The following is a 20,521-nucleotide window of genomic DNA, read 5'->3' as shown; positions in this document are numbered from 1 at the left end:
TCAGACACATTTTCCGCATTTGATGGATGAAAGTCGCTCATGGCTGCAGTCCTGGGGGCACGGCACGTAGAGGACGTCCATCCTGGGGAGAGTTCTCCTGGACAGCACAGAGCTGGGTCATACAGATCCACCCGGAACAAATAATCAAGCAGACTGAAGGTTAGCTGTGGGATGTCTGGCCAGCAAACAACAGGGCGGCTCAGCGGGAGCCCCAGAAGCAGATCCGGGTTCTTCTGCCTCTCAGCGTCCGGGGCAGAGCAGGAGGTCATCAGGCAGTTAGGGAGAGGCTCGCGCCCTCTGTGGATGTGGTGTGTAGGAGCCCAAGCCCAGGCAGAAGCAGCATCGGCCCTAAAGTCGCCGAAGGACTCTGCTGAGCTACTCTCTGGAGGCATCAGAATCTCGGGGAAGGTCTGTGGTCACAAGTGTCTCCCTATAAAGACATCTGGAAATGTTCTCCTAGGAGGGACTCTGTCGACAACAGAAAGACCAACAGACAGCGCCTGGAAGCCCCGTGATAAACGAAGATGATTTCTTGTTTAGTGAATTTATACACAATGTTGGGCTTGTCCATGACTAGCGTCAAACGCTTCCCGTTGGAAGGATCAGAGAAGCCCCTCGAAGGGTGGATTCAAGGGGATGGTCTCTAATGAGCTTTAAAAGGGTCACGGTGGGCAGCGGCGGCGGTGGCGAGGTCTGCAGCGTGGGGTCGCCATGGCGGAGTTGCAGCAGCTGCAGGTGCAGGAGGTGGTGGACTCCGTGGTGAAGAGTCTGGAGAGGGAGAACATCAGGAAGATGCAGGGCCTCACGTTCCGGTGCAGCGCCAGCTGCTGCGAGGACAGCCAGGCGTCCATGCAGCAGGTGCACCAGTGCATTGAACGCTGCCATGCGCTTCTGGCTCAAGCCCAGGCCCTGGTGACCAGTGAGCTGGAGAAGTTCCAGGACCGCCTGGCCCGGTGCACCATGCATTGCAATGACAAAGCCAAAGATTCAATAGATGCAGGAAGTAAAGAGCTTCAGGTGAAGAGGCAGCTGGAGAGTTGTGTGACCAAGTGTGTGGATGACCACATGCACCTCATCCCAACCATGACCAAGAAGATGAAGGAGTCTCTCTTGTCCATTGGGAAAAGAAGTCTTTGCAATTGGCCATCGGAACTGACAGCGGGAATCTATTTAAAAAGAAACAAGACTTTTTGTCTTTTAAGTGACGTTTATGAAGAAATTAAGGTTGGCAGCAAATTTGAGGCTTGTGTCACTTGCCTCTGGACACTGGTTCCTTTACGTTTCAACCCTAGAAAGTGAAGTGGAAAAAACTGGTGCTAAAATTTGGGTCGGAGATGGCACAGGAGAGTTTTTGTTAGCCTAAATTTCATGTGCTTGTCCTGGCAGTAGGGATCTCCCTTGTACCAAGCCAGAGCCCTGCAAAGTACCAGATTCTTCTTACTACACAGGTACCAACAGGCTGGCAGGTTCCTGTAACCTGCCTGCAATCTGGTGGTGTGCGCAGAGGTGTTTCTGTTTGTTGCCAACCTCCTGTTTACCAGAAGGATCACCAAATCGTTTTCCATAAGCTGTCAAACAAAATCCACAAGGTCACTAATCTAGAAGGGAAAAAAAGGGTTTCTGGGTCTTTGTTTTGCTTGGTTTTTTATATAGAAGGGCATGAAATGGATTTAAGATATGGAGTTGGGAGAGGCAGTTTGCATAAGAACTTTGAACAGGTCTTGTGGTTATCTGTTTCTGGCCATCAAGGTGTGGGTGTGCATTTCTTGAAATACACATCCCATCTTTCAGCTAGGAGAGAGACCCTGCAAAGACATGACAGGTGATGCTCCATTGGGTATGGGAAGCAGATCTTCCCTCTCGCCAGCTGCCATGACGGGCCCCGAGGCTATCTGCAGCAGAGCGACAGGACAATCTCACAGTGACACTCTCCTTTTTGAAGGGAAAGGGGTTTTTGATTGCACCATTTACCAGCATCCAGGAATGAACACTGAAGGAGGAGCTCTTGTCTTCTTAATTAAGAGAGTTATTAAGTACTGGCTTTGGAAAACCCTGGTTTTTATGGAACAGAATGGGATGAAAACCTAAACTCAGTATTGCTTATTTTGCCCCCAAAATAACAGAGTCCTATTCAGACAATCACTCGGTGACAGGGAGGTCAAAGGAGAAAAAGTAGGCAACTCAAGGGTGGGCTGTGATCCCTTTAAAGCAGAAGAGGGGCAACCCCCCCACCCCATTACCAAATGCCACCCTTGCCCCAGGACCTTTGCAGCAAGCCGTGTTCCTGCCCCAGCTCTAGCACCTTTTCATTTTGATAAAGACCTTACTGTCTTTTTACCAGCTTACTACTTGAAATGATGATATAGTCTGCGTTGGGTGTCTCAAGGCTGTGATCTATTTTCCTAGTGGTTCAGTTTTAAAAAATAAATAAGGTTTAGTTTTTTCCTCCAAAAATAAAAAATAAAAAAATAAAAGGGTCACGGTCTGTTTGCCCTCAGGAGGGAGGGTCCGTGTCTCTCCTGTTGGCTGCAGGGGGTGGTGCTTATGTCAGCGCAGAGAGACTCTGTGTCTACAGCTTCTGAAGTCTCACTGTGGAGACGGCATCTGCAGCCCCTAGAGGCCTTGCTTCAGCAAATACCAGCCACCCCCAGAAATGTCGTCCAGCACCTTCTCTTTGGCTAGTCCCCCATCTCCCAGGCTGGGAATTCGAGTCTCCTCTCTGCCGACTCCTATACTCTTCAGTCGGCTTCACTCCGACACTGGGGAGCTCCATCAGCCGCGATCCTCGATCCTCGGGTGGAAAGAGTGCATTTCAAGCTGGGTCAGAGCCACCTGGGGGACCATCTGAGACATGGCTCTTTGCAGAGAGCACTGTCTACACATGCCTGGGATGTTCTGGTTAACACCTCTGCACTGCCAGTGCGCGTTCGCATGCTGTCCTTGAAAAGCCTCTCTCTCTCCTCTCTTTCCTTCCTGCTGAACTATTGCCTTCATCCCAACGATTCTTTTAAAACAAGTACTTGACTTGTCGTAAGACACCAAATGGAACGCTTAATGCTAAGTGGGGGTCTTAGGTTCAGGCTCCCTGGAAAAGGCATCGAGCAGGAGGCTGGGGGGTGAGGGCTGCTGGGGGGCCCACCAGCAATCGTGCTCATCAGGAAGGAAAAGATGCCCCAGCTGACCCCACCAGGAGCTCTACGGGACCAGGGCTGGCCCCCCGGAGTCATCGCAGAGTGACACCAAGGGAGCGGGTCTTGGTCTAGCGGTTGGATGGGGCCCCCCCAGGAAGGATGCGTACCCTTAGGTGGGGCACCCCTCTGGTCCAGAGCGACTCCTGAAGACAGAAGGGACCGCCAGCGCTGTCGCCGATGAGCCCAGGAGCTGCGGGCACGCGCGTGCCAGTCCTGAGGGAGCAGCAAGCCAGGGCCCCACAGCATCCATTATAGCCAGGTGTTGTGGCAAGAGTCAGACAACAAGCATTTCTTTTAAAAATTCTACTTCTGGCCATTTTGACAGAAAGGTGCTCTGTTTGGGGCTCATCTCAAATCACGGAATGTGAGGCTGAGAGCACACCCGAGAGGCCGCAAGCCAACCCAAGGTGAAACGCTGTCACGGATTAGAGCGGTGCCCGCACAAGGTTGGTGGCACAGGGGAGACGCTCGCTGGGTGCCGGAGACTGAGCAACTGTGTCCTCCCCAAATCACGATGAAATTTAGTCCCCAGTGTGACGAGATTTGGAGGTGGGGGCCTTCGGAGAGACTGGGTCTCTGGCCCTAGGATTTGTGCCCTTGTACAGAGGTCCCATGACGCTCCCCTACGTCCCGACCACGTGCGGACACAGAGAGTAAACCATGAACCCGGAAACTGGCTCCCAGCTGACACCGATGGCGACCACACCTGACCTTAGACTTCAGCCTCCAGCACCGTAAGACAAATCTCCGCGGTTTACCGGCCACTCAGTCTATGGTGGCCTGAAGAGACTAGTGCACTGATTATGTGGATAAACACTATGTCCCTGATTGGTGCCTAAAACCCTCAAGGGACAGAGAAAGCATCTACATGATGCTGCACCCAGTATGCAGCATTTGAATGAAAATTGAAAATTTGGTGTCATTATACACGTCTGGGGTGTATAAAACCACAAATACTTGTTTGTAGCTGCGATGCTGAGTTATTTCATTTGCAGGAGGCTGTTTCCCAGCTATCTGGCATTGTATAGGGATTTTCTTTAGATTCCTTTTAAGGGTGTATGAAACCAAGCTATGAGAATTTTAATTGAGCTTTTTATGATTGGCATTGCATGAAGTCACAGATTTATGCCTAGCAGATTTTTCAAAAATACAATACATTCAGGGTATTACTTACATAAGGCACGTCAGCCTACTTTTTAGTGCTAAAACACACGCGGTGTAACAAATAGAAGTGGCTAAAGATACCCGAAGAAGTAAAAAGACCGTATCCAGATATAGAACTTTTGTGTACATTTTTACTCTGGTTTAAAAATAACTCCTTATTTTTAAATAGATTCCCAAGTTCCTTCAACTGATAAAAATGGGTCTGTTTTCAAATCAAGACCCTGAATACGTTAAAGCAAAATAACTTTTGTCTAAATGTGTTCAGTAGATCTGAAAATAGACAAAGAAATGCATAAAAAGCTTGCCAACATACAAATACTGTAACCTTATTATATTTTTAGAGCTGCCCTGACCTTCCGAAGGATTCTTCTGAAGATGCTGGAGGGCAGGGCGGTCTGCAGAAATGTCGAGAAGTCAAGACTCATGCAGAGGGAGTGACGCCACCATGTGAGTCTGAGCAGGAAAACCATCTCCGCGGGTGGACCCTGACCTTGATCACTCACGGGGGCCCTGGGGCTTGCTCATCCTCAGAGGCGGCCTTTCCTCAGGGCTACCTAAGAAAACTAGCGCATTTCTCAATTCATTTCCTGAACTTCTTTTTGGAAATGGCCCTTAAAACCCGCTTCCCATTATTTTAATATGTTCATCATGTGTCTTTGGGTTTGACTTAGGGAATAACCAAAGTAATAAACAAGTAATAAATCAAATTTAGAAATAATACTCTTGATCCAGACGAGGTTATGATGGATGGACATCACCTATGTTCTAGAATGGCTCAGAGACGAGCTCATTCATCCGCTTGTATGATGTTATTTTATTTATTTTACCTAAATTAAGGCATAATTGACATGTAACGTTGTAAAAGTTTCAGGTGTACAACGTGTTGATCTGGCACACGGATGCAGCGTCACATGATGGCTCCCTTGGCATTAGTTGACACCTCAGTCATGTCACAACATGCTCGTGTTTTGGGGTAAGAACATTTAAGATTTATGATTTTCGCAACTTTGAAGGACATAATACAGTGCCGTTGACCGATCACTATGCCGTGCAGCGGATCTCCAGCACTTTTCATCTCCCTTTGAACAACATGTAGGCAACATAAGCCGTCTTCATTTTTTTCCATGGAAATGACCCACGTTTGGCTCCCAACGGTGGGCATTCGAAGATGTCCACTTAACCTTAGACAATAGGCTGCAAAGAATGTTTGGGAGGATTCTCCAATGAGCCACACTGGATAGAGGGAACATGGGGAACCTGCAACCAACGGAATTAGCTGGGGGGTCAAAATGAGACACAAATTTGGAAAATAGAATGTGGCTTTTCTTTCCTCAAGGCCCCTAGGTACTTGCCTCAACTCCGCATTTGACTTGTGGGGTCAGAAAAACTACGTGACTCAGAAATTAAGACAGTGATGAACAAAAAGGAAGATAAGGAGGATGACGGGGGATGTGCGAATAAGGCAAAATGGGGTCACTCGAATGTCACAGTAATTAGAATGGGAAAAATATGCATTCCAGAAGTCTCCAAAGGATTAATTTTTGACACAATTTTATTTACTTTGGGGTTTGTTCTCATCTGGATGCAATTGTGTCTTCCCAATCCCAGTGTAAATAGGCTTTTGTTTGGTTGGTTGGTGTTTTTTGTTTTTTGGGTTTGTTTTCGGTTTTGTTTTCATGTTTTTGTTCTTGTTTTGTTTTATTTTGTTGCTGATTTTCATATGCTGCCAATGCCAGAAGTTTTCTGACTAAATATATCAGATTTATAAAAATGCCTAACAAAATCAAATTAACCAAACACTGTTGAATGAATGACTCACAACATGTGACATTTCCACTGAGTAAATAATTTTACTTTCCACCATATTTAGCTAAGAAAAAAAAACATAAAAATTTTGGACAGATCCAAACACTTAGTGTTTATTACGAACGTGTGTACAGTGTAGTATCGGAATTTCATGTACAGTTAGGTGGAGCAAGTGACCAAAGATCAGCACTATTTAAATGACTCTCAAAGCAGTTCTTTCCGTAACTCCAACACGTTTATACGCTCTCCAAGAGATTCTCTGAAGGGTGAAATGCAATAGCATTTTGTTTAGAAAAACATTGCATGACTCTCCAGTTAGGTTGGGGGAAAAGTTTGGTAAACTGAAAATACATTGTAAATCTATCATTGAGGAGCGCCCGGGTGGCTCAGTGGTTGAGCGCCCGCCTTCGGCCCAGGGCATGACCCCGGGTCCCAGGATCGAGTCCCTCACCGGGCTTCCTGCATGGAGCCTGCTTCTCCCTCTGCCTGGGTCTCTGCATCTCTCTGTATCTCTCATGAATAAAATCTTAAAAAAAAAAATCTGCCATTGACCAGCTCTTTAAAAATATATTCACATTTAGCAGGCAGACCAGACCCAGTTTCCCGGGAGGAGGCAAGAAGTGATGGCTGGGGCTGGGGATTCCGTCTACGACAGACCAGGGACGCTGGATGAATGGTCATAGCGGGAGAAGTAAAATGGTTGTTTTCCTGTTGCTTACACTGAAGTCTGCGGAGCTACCGTCACGTCAACACCTTAACCTCTTGTTCAGACCCTCAGTGGCTTCCAGGCTCAATAGTCAAGTGACCCAGACCCCACAGGCGCCCTGCAGAGTCCCAGTGGTAGGAATGGGGCCCGGGGCAGGCGGCCACGCAGGGCGCGGGGGCCGTGGTGGCGGCTACTCAGAAGGCGGGAAACGTCGGGCTGTGTGATGGCGACGCCTCCGTGAACGGACAGACGCCCCACCAAGGCCCCGGAGACAACTTTGCAACAGCTCTGCTCATGGTTGATGGCGAAGGAGCCACGATTTTCTTGAAAATCAAAGTTATGAACCATCAGAGGGGAGTTTGCTAAGGCTCTACAAATGGTCCCAGGAGATGCTTCACCATCACCATCTTGTGGGGGGAAATTGCTTGAAAATTTGACTAAAGGGGGGAAATCCCTGGGTGGCTCAGCGGTTTGGCACCTGCCTTTGGCCCAGGGCATGATCCTGGAGTCCCGGGATCAAGTCCCATGTCGGGCTCCCGGTGCATGGAGCCTGCTTCTCCCTCTGCCTGTGTCTCTGCCTCTCTCTCTCTCTCTCTCTCTCTGTCTATCATAAATAAATAAATCTTAAAAAAAAGAAAATTTGACTAAGGACATTTTCTTATAACTGAAGAATTTAGAGATGATGGGAAACGTATATTCTAGACTCTGTTTATAGAAGTAGTTGGGGGGGGGTGCACATCTCTCCAGTTCGGTCAGTAGAGCGTGTGACTCTTGATAGGAGAGTCGTGAGTTCAAGCCCATGTTGGGCGTAGACGTTACTTTTAAAAAGTGGAAGTAGGTGGGGTGCATATTCACCTAACAGCGTAAAAGTTAAACCTGTCCTTTTGTCCCCCCGTTAATTTTTCTGTCTGTTGGTGACACATGTAAATCCATCTTTATACTGATCTTGATAAATTCATGTCGTAATTTCAACATTCTACAAACCTCTTATTTGGCCAAATGAAGAGCTCTGTTTCTTGGGAAGTCGGGGCCCCCTAGGTAGCGTCACCTGTGTGTTCGTAGGCCTTCTCTTTTCTGCCCTGAATTCCCCCCACCCCCACCATGGCCTGCACAACGGCGCGGGGTGCACCGCTCAGGTGACGTGATTACGCTTTGCTCCGGGTGCTATTCCCCAGGGAACCGGCCTGAAGCAGTCCTCACATCCCGTCTCTGTTTAACGACTCCCAAGAAGCCTTAGGACTTAGGACTCCCAAGAGTCCCGAGGCTGAGATGCTAGAGCCGGCCAGCAGCTGGGGCTGAGCCAGCTGGGCTGTGCCTTGTCCCAGCCTTGCTGCACCAAGGCTCTGTTTCCCCTCAGAGCCAATGAAAGAAAAGAGGAAAGAAAGAAGAAAGAAAAGAAGAATAAAGAAAGAAACGAGAAAAGAAAGAAGAAAAGAAAAAAAGAAAGAAGAAAGAAAGAAAGAAAAAGAAAGAAAGAAAGACAAAGAAAAAAGAAAGAAAGAAAGAAAGAAAGACAAGAAAGAAGAAAGAAAGAAACGAAAGAAACGAAGAACAAAGAAAAGAATAGAAAAAAAGAAGAAGAAAGAAAAGAAAGAAGAAAGAAAGAAAGAAAGAATCAAGAAAGAAAGAAAAATAAGATAAGAAAGAAAATAAGAAAGAAAGAAAGGAAAGAAAGAAAAGCAAGAAGAAAAGAAAGAAAAAAGAGCAATAAAGAAAGCAAGAAAGGAAGAAAGAAAAAGAAGAAAGAAAAGAAACAAAAGAAAGAAGAAGAAAAAAGAATACGAAAAACAGAAAAAAAAGAGAAGAAAGAAACGAAAAGAAGAACAAGAAGAAAGAAAAAAACAAACGAAGAAAGTAAAAAAGAAAGAACAGACAAGAACAAAGAAGCAAAGAAAAGAAGAACAAATTAGAAAAAAAGAAAGAAAGAAAGAAAAGAAAGAAACTAAGAAAGAAAAAAAAGAAAGAAAGAAAAGCAGAAGAAAAGACAAGAAAAGGAAAATGACAGAAGAAAGATGAAAGAAATCAGAAGAAAAAGAAAAGGAAAGAAAGAAAAAAGAAGAAAGAAAGGAAAGAAAGAAAGAAAGAAAAGAAAGAAAGAAAGAAAGAAAAGAAGATAAGAAAGGAATAGAAAGGAAAGAAAGGAGAAGGAACAGAATGAAAGAAAAAGAGAAAAAAAAGAGAGAAAGAAAGGAAGAGGAGTGAGAGAGAGAGAGAGAGAAATGTTGAAGAACGAGAGGAGAGGAGAGAGAGAGAAAGAGGAGAAGGGAGAGAGAGAGGAGAGAGAGAGAAAGAAAGAAAGAGAGAAAGAAAGGAAAGGAAGGAAGGAGGGAGGGAAGGAGGGAGGGGAGGTCGGCCCCGTCCCGTCCTCCGAGGGGCTGCGGGCAGTTCCTTCTCCGGGACAAGCGAGAAGCAGGCGGCGTCAGTCCTGGGCAGCGGCGACCCTGCCCCGAGGTCCCCGAGGACCCTTTCCCGCTGCAGGTCTCTCCTGCCCCCCCCCGGCCGCCCTTCCTCGCCACCTTGTCTGGCCCCATCCCCGGGGTCCCCGGCTGCCTGTCCTCGGCCCCAGCGCTCCTGCGCCCCGTCCGCTGCCCGCCCGCACCCTGGCGGCCTCCCCACCTGTCCCTTCCCCGTCTCTTTCCAGTGCCCCCCGCCCCCCGCACAGGAGGCCAGGGCGCCTTCGGGGTGTCGGCGGCGGCCCGTAGGCTCAGGTCCCGTGTCTAGCGTCTCTCCCACACTTGGGTGTCCTTCTCCCTCCAGGGTCCCGTCGCCCTGAGAAGTGCCCTCAGGTTCCTTTGGGGGAAACGCACGGCCCGCCCGCCTCGCCCCAGTTAGGGTCCCCCCCGGCCGGGCGTCGGGCTCCGGGTGTGGGTCAACTTGCCTCTGGAGTCGGGGTGAGGACCTCGACCTGGCCCCACAGCTCGTGACGTCACCCCTCCCTTTCTCAGACCTGCACAGTTTTCGATTAAGCAACGGGATCGGTCGCCTAAGTGTCTCTTGGTCGTCTGTGTCCCCTGCAAACAGCGTGGCTGGGGGTCTGGGCGGCCGGGGCCCGGTGACTCTGTGTCCCTGTGCTGGGTCGCCTGTGCTCCCGACCCCACCTGCTCTGCCACCACCCGGCCCGGCCCCATGCGGGGGGCACACGCGGGTCATTCAGGAAGAAGCAGGGGAGACCCCCATGAGGCACCTGTTCCGCCGAGCTCCCCGCAGGGTGGCCAGGCCAGGGCGGGCACCCTCAGGCCTGCTGCGGGCGACGTGGCTGCTGAGGGCACAGTCCTGGGGACACGGGCATCCGCATGGGGACCCGTGGTGACCTGAGCACCTGCTCTCCCCGCACGGCCGCGGGCTCAGTACCGCTGTCTCGGCCTGACCTGCCGGGCTGCAGCCCCACGGCGGCCACCCTGCCCCGACGGCCACCCTGCGCCTGACGGACGCGCCCCTGCACTCCCCCAGCGCTGTCACAGGGCCCCCGGCACCCAAGCCCGGCACCGTCGCCTCCGGAGTCCTCGCTGCCCACGACAGGGCCGCCGCCGCCACAGGCCTCACTGCACGGGCCCTTGGGGCAGCAGCCCTCCCCCTGCCTGCACACCTGCCCTCCCCCTACCCTGCACGCCCTCCACCTGCCCTCCCGCCCACCCCCTGCACACCCTCCCCATGCACGCCCGCCCTCCCCATGCCACATCTGCCCTCCTTCCCCCTGCCATGCCCTCCCTCTCCATGCACACCCGCCCTCCTTCTCTCTGCCACACCCACCCTCGCCCTGTCCTCCCTCCCCCTGCCTACACGCCCACCCTCCTTCCCACTGCCCTGCCCACCCTCCCCCTGCCACATCCACCCTCCTTCCCCCTGCTCTGCTCACCCTCCCCCTGCCATGCCTGCCCTCCCCCTCCATGCTGTCCCACCCTCCCCCTGCCACACCTGCCCTCCCCCTGCCCTCCCTCCCCCTGCCCTGCCCGCCCACCCTCCTTCCCCCTGCCCTGCCCGTCCTCCCCCTCCCACATCCACCCTCCTTCCCCCTGCCTTCCCGCCCTTCTCCTGCCCTGCCTGCCCTCCTTCCCCTGACCTGCCCACTTTCCCCCTGACCTGCCCACCCGCCCTCCCCCTGCCTGCATGCCCGCCCTCCTTCCCCCTGCACGCTGTCCCGCCCTCCCCCTACCTGACCACCTGTCAACAGGTGGGAGCTTGACAGCTGTTACTACTGCAGGTGGGAGATTCCAAGCTCCTGCCCCGAGAGACTGCTTCCACGGCGGCTGGCTTAGCCCCGATGCCTAGAATTCTGGGACCGAGGTTCACATTGTGATCAAGGAGCAAGGAGGAGGGAGAAAGCAAAGGCAGGAGAGGAGGACACACGGTCTGGGGTCACCGCCGGCCTCAGCCACACGAGAACACGCTGGCTGGTGGGTCTGTGGATTGTCTCCAGCAAGGACCTCCCACTTCTCAGAATATTCTGCGGGGGGGGGGGGGGGCCGTGAGCAGCAGGTCGATCACCCCGTGGGGCGCTACCCAGCCTGCCGGTGTAGCCGCTGACGAAGCTAAGGCCGCTGGGGTGCGGGGGACCAGATGCCGGAGGGCCTGTGTCTCCAAAGTCCCCCGCCCTCGGTGGGCGCTGCTAGCATCAGCAGTGTCAGGGCGTGTGACGCTAGCACGGGGCAGCCCGCCGTCGCCGCGGAGACGTGGAGCACCGAGGACTCCCCACGAGGGGACCGGGCGGCAGGGCAGCGAGCAGGTCCTGGGGACGGCCGGGTCCTGGCAGGTGGCAGCAGCCAGCCAAGCAAACTGGCTCCCGCCTCCCGTAAGATGCTGCCCTCCGGCAGCTCCGGAAATGCAGAAGTGGCTCCTTGTGAGGGGACCGGCGCTACCCCAGTGTCCCCTCCTGGGGCCTTGAGCCACCGTCCACGTTAGAATTGACTCGAATTCTGGTTTCTCTGGATCTCCTGATACTTCGTCCTCGGGTTACCAGAGAGCAAGCTACGTGCCGACCGGGCAGTAAGCAGGCAGCGAGGGACCCCAGCACGCCGGGTCGGGCCGGACGGTCGCGGCGGGGGCAAGAGCGATGGGCACAGTGGGCAGGGAAGGTCCCCTCGAGAGGTGACACGAGCGGAATGGAGGAAAGCTCAAAGGGTTATTTCATCAAGAGCGTTTCTTCAACAAATTTTGGGGGGTTCGAGGGTCCATCAGGCCCCGACATGGACTGAAGAGAGCACGTTCCCGTGGCCGTCTACGATTTAACGTCTCGGCTGTAGCACAAGGGAACAGGGACTATAAACAGATGTCTAGGCTAAAAAGGATTTCAAGGGTTTCCTAGGACAACCTCGAGGTCCGGCGTGTGCGTGAATATCTGCCGTTTTTGTGAGCAGGTTTTATAAAACCATGTCAGGGTGTGCGGTGCTTACTCGGCCGAGACCGTCCGTGCGGCGGAGCTGGGACGGCCTCCGAGGAATAGGCTGGAGATCTCGGCTTTCCCGCGCTCTTGAACCCCGCCCGGCTCTCTTCTCTGTTTCAGCAAGGAATAGTTCCGTGAAAATAGTGCTTAGGATATTGTATGAGGATTTCCGTAACGTGCCCTCGCTTTGCACCGTACGACGCCTCGAGCGCCCGTAGCTCTGTACCTGGTACCTGACCTGACGGTACCTGCCTGCCTAGCGTGGAGACGTCGTTCGCGATGAGGACAGTACCCAGCAGATACGTGCCGCGTGGAAAAACCAGCTGTCGTTTGCTTTACGAAATGTCTCAATTTATTTTTCAAGTATTTTGGATTAGATGAAACCCAACTAGGTTTTGCCAAGAACGTTTCCCCCCCTTAATTTTTGAAATCATGTGCAATTTTGCAGAAATTTACTCCATATGTTTCTGTTTCATTTACACTTAAATCACCTAAATGTTGCTTTGTAAGATCATTTGATGTCCAAGAAGCGATTTGAATTAGTCCAATGCTGTTCTTTAACACCGATATATAATTCACATACTATAAAATCCATCTTTTTAAAGGGTGCAATTCAATATTTTTTTTGTAGCTTCTCAAAGACATGCAAGCCTTACCACGATGGAATTTCGGAACCCAGGACTGGTTTTATTATATATTTTTTTTTTACACCAAAATGTTAACAGTGTTTCTTTTATTTTTTTAAAAGATTTTATTTATTTATTCATGAGAGACACAGAGAGAGGCAGAGACACAGGCAGAGGGAGAAGCAGGCTCCATGCAGGGAGCTCGATGTGGGACTCGATCCCGGGTCTCCGGGATCCCGCCCTGGGCTGAAGGCGGCGCTAAACCGCTGAGCCACCCGGGCTGCCCAACAGTGTTTATTTCTATTTTTTGTATATTTTTTTAATTGGAGCTCGATTTGCCAACATATAGCAGAACACCCAGTGCTCATCCCATGGGAGAAAGGATTCTAAAGGATTCTACCACTTCTCCATGTTTCCTTGGTCCTCCCCAACGTTAATCAAAGATGGTAGTGGATCACATAGGATCATTAAAGTCATATTTTTCCCCATCAGAAAAACACTGAGAACCTATGTTGATAGGAAGATCTGGATAGTGACTCCAGGAAGAATCTACATAAAAGCATGAGCCATTGAACAGTGTATATCTATCCTTTCTAAGCCTCAGTTTCCTCAACTAGCTCTTAAGATTCTTGCCATCCATCCATTTACCTTTCCAGTAATCCTTCGTCTACACCAATCAATACCTCCATCTGTCTGCCCATCTACTGCTTGTCCATTATAGTTTAAGGATTAAGAAATTTCTTTGGAACCCAAATTCTTGGGTTTGATTCTGAGCTTCCTTATTTTCTGGCTGTGTGGTATAAAGGCATGTTACCTAGCCTCCCCTCTCTGCCCCAGGATGGGTTTTAAAACACATTCAACGCTAATAAGGCGTTGAATCTTCACGGTGGGAGGCGTTCGCAGAGCTGCACCGTGGGGTTCACCTTGAGGCTCCTGGTCTGGAACGTCGCGTCAGGTTTGCTGTCAATAAGAGACTTGTTCCGGCCCTAATGCAACAATCACAAACCAGAAAATCCCACATTTAATGGAGAGTCTTCGGGGCTCAAGGCCTCTCTGTTGTGAGAAACGCGCCACTGCAGCCCCAGTGGAAAATTCTCCGGCCTCCCCGCTCAGACCCACTCCCCTGCTGATGATATTTTTTGACAGGTTTTTGACCTGGAAAATCCCCGACCATTGGGTCCTGATCACACAATTCTCGGCTTCAAACAAAGTTCTCCTCGCTCTCACTCACACCCCGTCCAGCTAAGTCACTGCCAGGAAAGCGAGAGACTACAAGAGGCCGACTTTGAAGACAGAATGTTCCCCAGGCGACCTCTGTGTATTGAAGTTGGAACTGTCCGCCTGAAGGAACGAGAAGAGTGAGTCATAAAACTTAATTTGTTATCTCAGGGAGGCCCTTCGGATAGGATTTAAGGACGTGGCCCAATCGGGTTCTTCAAGGATAAAAGAAATTCCTGTCAAAGGCTAATATGCCTCTTTGTCAAGTGTAATTCCCAATTAGGTGTATTGGATCCAGATCACAGGCATCCGCATCTAATAATAAATGAAGTAAAATAGCACAGCTGAGCACATTTAGCTCCTTGTCCCAGCTTTTGAGGAATCATGACACACGCTTTGGGACCCTAAAGCCCTCACTCTTTTAGGCATACTAAGTGAAAACAAAACAAAAACAACAAAAAAAATTGAGCATCTTGCTGTTTGTAGATGTAACCAACCTGTGGGGTTCGGGAGCTTTTACTTCATCTTCAAGACCCAGAATCCCGTTTATGAAACTGGAACAGCAATAGCTACCACACAGATCAACCTGGAATAAAGGAAATGCTCGCCTCCACAGGGAAAGGTACCGGCCCAGGGCCTGGAGCGCCAGACGGAAAGAATTCCGGAATCCGAACTGAATCTGGGCTAATAAGTCGACTTGTGATCAACGGCTAGAGCCGGTTTCCGTACGCGCCCTTCTAGGATGGAAAGGACTGTTTGGCAGGGACTGCTGTTCTCTGTGAAGACATCGCTTCGTTTGTTATAAGCACAACGCCAAATAAAAAATAGTTTGTGTGTTTTCTGTTACGGATCTGGTGACGGTTGTACCGTCTATCATGATCGGTATGAACCCATAGTAGGGAACGTCTTTCGAGAAAGCCTAGAAGATTCTGAAAACTAATTTGACACCGTATCTCAACAATTCTTGAATTCTGCAAACCAGACAAGCTTCGCTAGACCCTGTTTTTCCTCTTACGTCCCCAAGTTGGCAGTGCTTTTTGTCCACATGACAACAAAATGTCTGGATGAAAAGTAAAATATTCAGTCATCTGCATGTTTTGTCTACACAGTGCGACATGTTTTGATGTCATGCAGACAAAACATCCAGATAATTGGGTTTTTTTTCCTCTCATCCAGATGTTCTGGCATTGGACACAGCTCACGTCCAGCTCACTGCAACAGGAAGACAAGGGATACGTAGGGGGTGACTTCCGGGGACACGAGGAATGTACTGGGCACAGATCACGGGCGGGCACTTCCCCGCACGGACCTAATTCATCTCTGGGATGCCCGTGGCCTGCACTCCGCATCCTCGGGCCTCCCATACGGGAAACGCTATCCAGAAAACAGCGGCAAGATCTGCAAACACTGCTTACACCTTATTTAGAGTGAGGAGGGACAAGAGGGGAAAGTTTGGTTTGATGAAACAAATCCTTGGACATCAGGAAAGTAGGAGACGCCGATGATTACTTTCAAAAGCCGTTTTGAACCACTTTCTCGCTCTCCGCCTTCGAATACCAACGCTGAGAGTCCAGGCACTTCCTTTCGTGGCCTCTGGGTGATGGGTGCGTAGCCAAGCGACCTAATTCTTGACAATGAAATCACAGGGGAAGGGTGCTGTGAGGTTTCTGAGAAATACAGCTTGTTTCTTGATGAAAAGAACAGCTGTGAAGAATTTATTGGTTCTGCTCCTTCCTCGTTCTTCCTTTGCGGACTATGGATGTGATAGAGGAGCTGCAGCAGCCGTGCTGCGACCATAACACAACCGGCATGAGGATAAAGCACCGGCACGTAGCGGAGCATGATGGAGCCCAACAGAAAAGAGTGGGTTTTTGATACCACTGTTGGGTGGCTCATCTGTCCTTGGCATCCTACCTCCCAACATCTTACTCAGTAAAAAAAATAAAAATAAAAATAAAATAAAATAAAGTAAAATAAAATAAAATAAAATAATAAAATATAAATTAATTAATTAAATTAAATTAAAATAAAAAATAAAATAAAATAAAATAAAAAATAAAATAAATCCTATGCTTCTAGACACTGTCGTTCATGTATTTTGTTATTTGCACCTGAAAATACTCCTACTGATGCTGTGACGCGGATATGCTGTCCCTCGGACCCACACGTAAGTCGGGCGACAGGTTGCCGGCCCGAGCTGCCTAACCTGACGTCAGGACCGCAGATCGGTGTGCACACACACTGCAGGCCGGGCGTCTGGGCCCGGGTCGCCCCGAGCTCTCGCGACCAGATGCACGGACTTTCTGAGGACACAGGCCACCGACCCGTCAGATGCCCGGGGCTTGGTTAGGAGGGACATGAGGTGCCCTCAACCGTCGAACATGACACCGATGAACTGCGGGCAGACACTGGCCTCAGCAGCCTGCACTCCTTTCATTGGCTACACGTGGGGCACATCAGGGCCACTTGGAAGGGATTTTTTGTTTTTAAGATTTTTAAAAATTTATTTATTCAGGAGAGACCCAGAGAGAGGCGCAGAGACCCAGAGAGACCCAGGCAGAGGGAGAAGCAGGCTCCCTGCAGGGAGCTCGATGGGGGACTCGATCCCGGGTCCCCGGGGTCACACCCTGGGCCTAAGGCAGACGCCAAACCGCTGAACCACCCGGGCTGCCCTCAATCATTCATTCATTCATTTATTTATTTTTAAAGATTTTAGTTACTTATTCATGACAGAGAGAGAGAGAGAGAGAGAGGCAGAGGCACGGGCAGAGGGAGGAGCAGGCTCCATGAGGGGAGCCTGATTTATTTTAACATTTTTTTTTAATTTATTAGGTTTTAGAAGTAGTGGCGAGGGGGCCCGCGGGGCACAGTCGGGTCGACATCTGCATGGGGGAGGTCCTGCCTCAGGTGCCGGGTAGAGCCCCGCATCGGGCCCCTGCTCGGCTCCGTCTCCCTCCCCTGCTCCCGCTGCGCTGCCTTCTCTCTCACGCAAATCAATAAAAATCTTCCAAAATAAAATAAGGAGTGGGGACGAGGAATCGGACGTCACTCTCCTGACGTCCTCTTGCAACCAGTAAGCTCCGGGGCCCCCAGCAGTGAGCTCTGCAGGAGGCTGGGTGTCCAGGCGTCACGTGGAGGCAGGGAGGCCACCGGGGTTGGGGGGGACACTGATGGCCGGGGTGCAGGCCGGGCGGTGCCTCCCGGGGTTTCTGCAGCTGGGACCCTGCGTTGGTCCCACCACCTCCTCCAGAGTCACCAGGGCCGGGGGTCACTCAGGGCACGTCCACCCCTGATGGGGACACCTGCCCCCTCCTCCACTCTCTCTGACCCCTGGCGCGCTGCCCTCTCCGACCGGCCACAGTGGGTTCCACGTGGGGTCTGGTGGTCCCCCCGAGCTCCTGCACCTTCCCCCGCCCACACCGTGGCCCATCCCTCAGGTTGTCCCTTGGACGGCGGCGACACCTGTGCTGACCCGGGCTCCCAGGGCGGTCGGCGGCCTTAGCGTGGCCTCGGGCATCACGCGTGGCCTCCGGTCTGCGTGTGTCGGGCCTTGGCCAGCACACAGGGGTTCACGTCCTGGGGACGGAAGTTAGGAACACTGCCCCCGACGGTCCTGGCAGGCTCACGCTCAGGCACGCACACACAGGCAGGTGCACAAGCACGCACAAACACCTGCGTTCACCCACACACCTGTGCACACACCCCCCAGGACACACGCGTGCACACAGTTACGCACACACAAGCACACAGACTTGTGCACACACAGTTATGTGCACAGACACATGCACACCCACGCACACACTCTCATACACACGCACACCTGCCGCGCCACAGGCCCCCGCGCAGCGCCCTCAGTGCAGGGCCCGCCGACCACCCCTGTTCCCCGAGCTCCACCTGCCTCGGGGGAGCGCAGGCTCCGTCCCTGAGCCCCAGGGGTCCCCGCCGCCACCTGCCGACGTGAGGGCTTCAGAAGCAGGTCCCCGTGGCAGGGGGTGGCCATGGGGGACGATCCTCCCCAGGGCCTGTGTGGACCCGGCCACTCCCTTCCCGCCTCCATGGTCCGCTGGCACCTGCACCGCCTTCCCGCTGATGTTCCCACCAGGTCACAGGCACTGCTTTGGGCCGGCCCACCACTTGTCCTCGGGCCGCAGAGGTCGGGTCGGTGGCTTGGGGTCCACTCCTTAGGGTTTCCCGTTTGCATTCCACTCAGCTGCTCACCTGCGGATTCCACTCAGCTGCTCACCTGCGCAGAACGTCTGCTAAGTACGTGACAGTCTGGACACGTTCCTCCGAGCACTGGCTTTCTCACCTCTGGACACGGGGCCGTCATTAGGCTGCCACCTGGGGCCCTGTGTCCACCCAGGTCCCTCTATCCATCCAGTTCCTCTATCCTCCCAGGTCCCTCTATCCACCCAGGTCCCATTACCACCTGGGTCCCTCTACCCACCCGAGTCCCTATATCCACTGGGTCACTGTATCCACCCGGGTCCCTCTATTGATCCAGGTCCCTCTACCCACCTGGGTCCCTCTATCCACCCTGGTCCCTCTATCCACCGGTTCCTTGTATCCACTTGGGTCCCTCTACCCACCCAGGTCCCTCTATCCACCGGGGTCCCTCTATCCACCTGGGTCTCTCTATCCACCCAGGTTCCTCTACCCACCTGGGTCCTCTATCCACCCGGGTCCCTATATCCACCTGGGTCCCTCTACCCCCGCCCCCAGTCCCTCTACCCACCCAGGTCCCTCTATCACCCCAGGTCCCTCTACTCACCCGGGGCCTCTATCCACCCAGGTCCCTGTATCCACTCAGGTCCCTCTACTCCCCCAGGTCCCTCACCCACCCGGAGCCTCTATCCACCCGGGTCCCTATATCCATGGGGTCGTCCTGTGGAGGGTGTAAGTTAAGGACTCGTCTTACCCACTTGTAGAGGTTTGGGACCCGCAGTCGCCAAGGGAGGCTCCCCAGCAGGAGACCCTGAGCAGGTGGCGGCTCGGAGCCACGTGTCCGCCGCGGGACTCTCTCCTCTGGGAGCTCGTTGTCCCCCCACGGCCTTCGGGGGAGGGGAGTGTCTCCCACGCCCCTGAGGCAGAGCCGCGGGCTTCACTCAAAGTCCACTGACCGCAGCATTTATGTTATCTTAAAACTACCTTCACAGGGGAGCCCGGGGACTCAGCAGGTGGGCGTCTGCCTCTGGTCAGGGTGGGACGTCGGGGTCCCCGCAGGGAGCTGCTTCTCCCTCTGTCTGTGTCTCTGTCTCTCTCTCTGTGTCTCTCATGAATAAATAAACATAATCTTTATAGAAACACAAAAGTATCTTCACAGAAACATCTAGAACTCTATTTGACAAAATATCCGGATTCTGAGGCTTCACCACGTGGCCACGGAAACCTCGTCCCCAGGGCCCACAGGCTCTGAGGCTCAGTGCCTTCTCCTCAGGGTATTTCAGCCTTGCTCTTGTTCCACGCGGTTTGTTCTGTTCCAGACTCTCCTCCGGTGACTCCATTTGCTCTCGATACTGGCCTCTGAGGTCTTACTTCCACGTAGTGCACTTTTAGTTCTCAAATTTCCATCATTTTTCTTTACATTTCCTATCTCTTTGCTGAGACTTCCTTTTTTGAGAAACTATTATTTATTTATTTGAACGAGCAAGCAAGCGAGCCTGTGCAGGGAGCTCCGCCACGGGGCGCGACCCCAGGGCCCCGCAATCTGATCCCGACCTGCGCCCAAGGCAGGCGCTTGGCTGCCTGGGCCCGCGGCGCCTCAAGGGGGGACTTCCTGGGTGTTGGCTGAGGAGCTCTGTCTGTTTTGTGCCCCAGGCAGGTTTGTACCGGGGAGTTTTGAGGCCTGTTTACGTGGTTTGCTTGAAATCCCAGACAGATCATTCTAGGTTCTCTGTCCTCCAGGTGGCGGCTTCCATGGATTGTCTGTATTTTGTCTCTTATTTGTGTCAATTTCTTCCTGGCTCCTGGTACAAGTGGTCTTCTGCTCGAACCTGGACATTTGAGGTATTAGGTGGTGAGACGAAAGGTGTTTGCAGCTCCCGCATGAGCAGCCTCCTCGGTGCCGCCTGGCAGGAGGGTGCGGACCGCCGGGCATGTCGGGGCAGACAGGCAGCCAGACCCTTCCCAGACGCCAACTGATGCGGCCCAAGGTCTCTGTTACCACTGGGCCGCTCCAGGAATTGCCACTTTTTTGGTCTTTTACAATGTATTTATTTATTCGGGAGTGAGAGAGAGCACGAGCCGGGAGAGGGGCAGCGGGAGAGGGAGCAGCAGGGCCCTGGATGCAGGGGGAGCTGGACATGGACCCGATCCCAGGGCCCCAAGGTCATGGTCAGGAGTTGAACCCACTGCGCCCCAGGGCCCTTGACTCTCCCTCACACGCCCTGACCCGCTGCTCCCCGCCTGGCCTTCATGGTGAGGAGGTGAG

At 52.3% G+C, this 20,521-nt stretch overlaps 1 protein-coding gene across 1 annotated transcript; it reads left to right on the top strand.

The window, feature by feature from the left end:
• The first annotated feature begins 711 nt into the window (after positions 1-711).
• LOC100688076 (protein FAM136A-like) lies at positions 712-1,299 on the top strand. The gene has a single exon (XM_038535478.1). The coding sequence runs from the start codon at positions 712-714 to the stop codon at positions 1,297-1,299; it is 588 nt and encodes a 195-aa protein (XP_038391406.1).
• The last annotated feature ends 19,222 nt before the right edge of the window (positions 1,300-20,521 follow it).

This window comes from Canis lupus, chromosome 4, assembly GCF_011100685.1.
Source record: "Canis lupus familiaris isolate Mischka breed German Shepherd chromosome 4, alternate assembly UU_Cfam_GSD_1.0, whole genome shotgun sequence".
NCBI classification, from domain to species: Eukaryota; Metazoa; Chordata; class Mammalia; order Carnivora; family Canidae; genus Canis; species Canis lupus.
Note: the sequence above shows the minus strand (reverse complement) of the source record. Positions and strands in the feature narration are given on the sequence as shown.

Coding starts and splice junctions, on each gene's coding strand:
- LOC100688076 (XM_038535478.1), top strand. CDS start 712: ATGGCGGAGTTGCAGCAGCTGCAGGTGCAGGAGGTGGTGGACTCCGTG.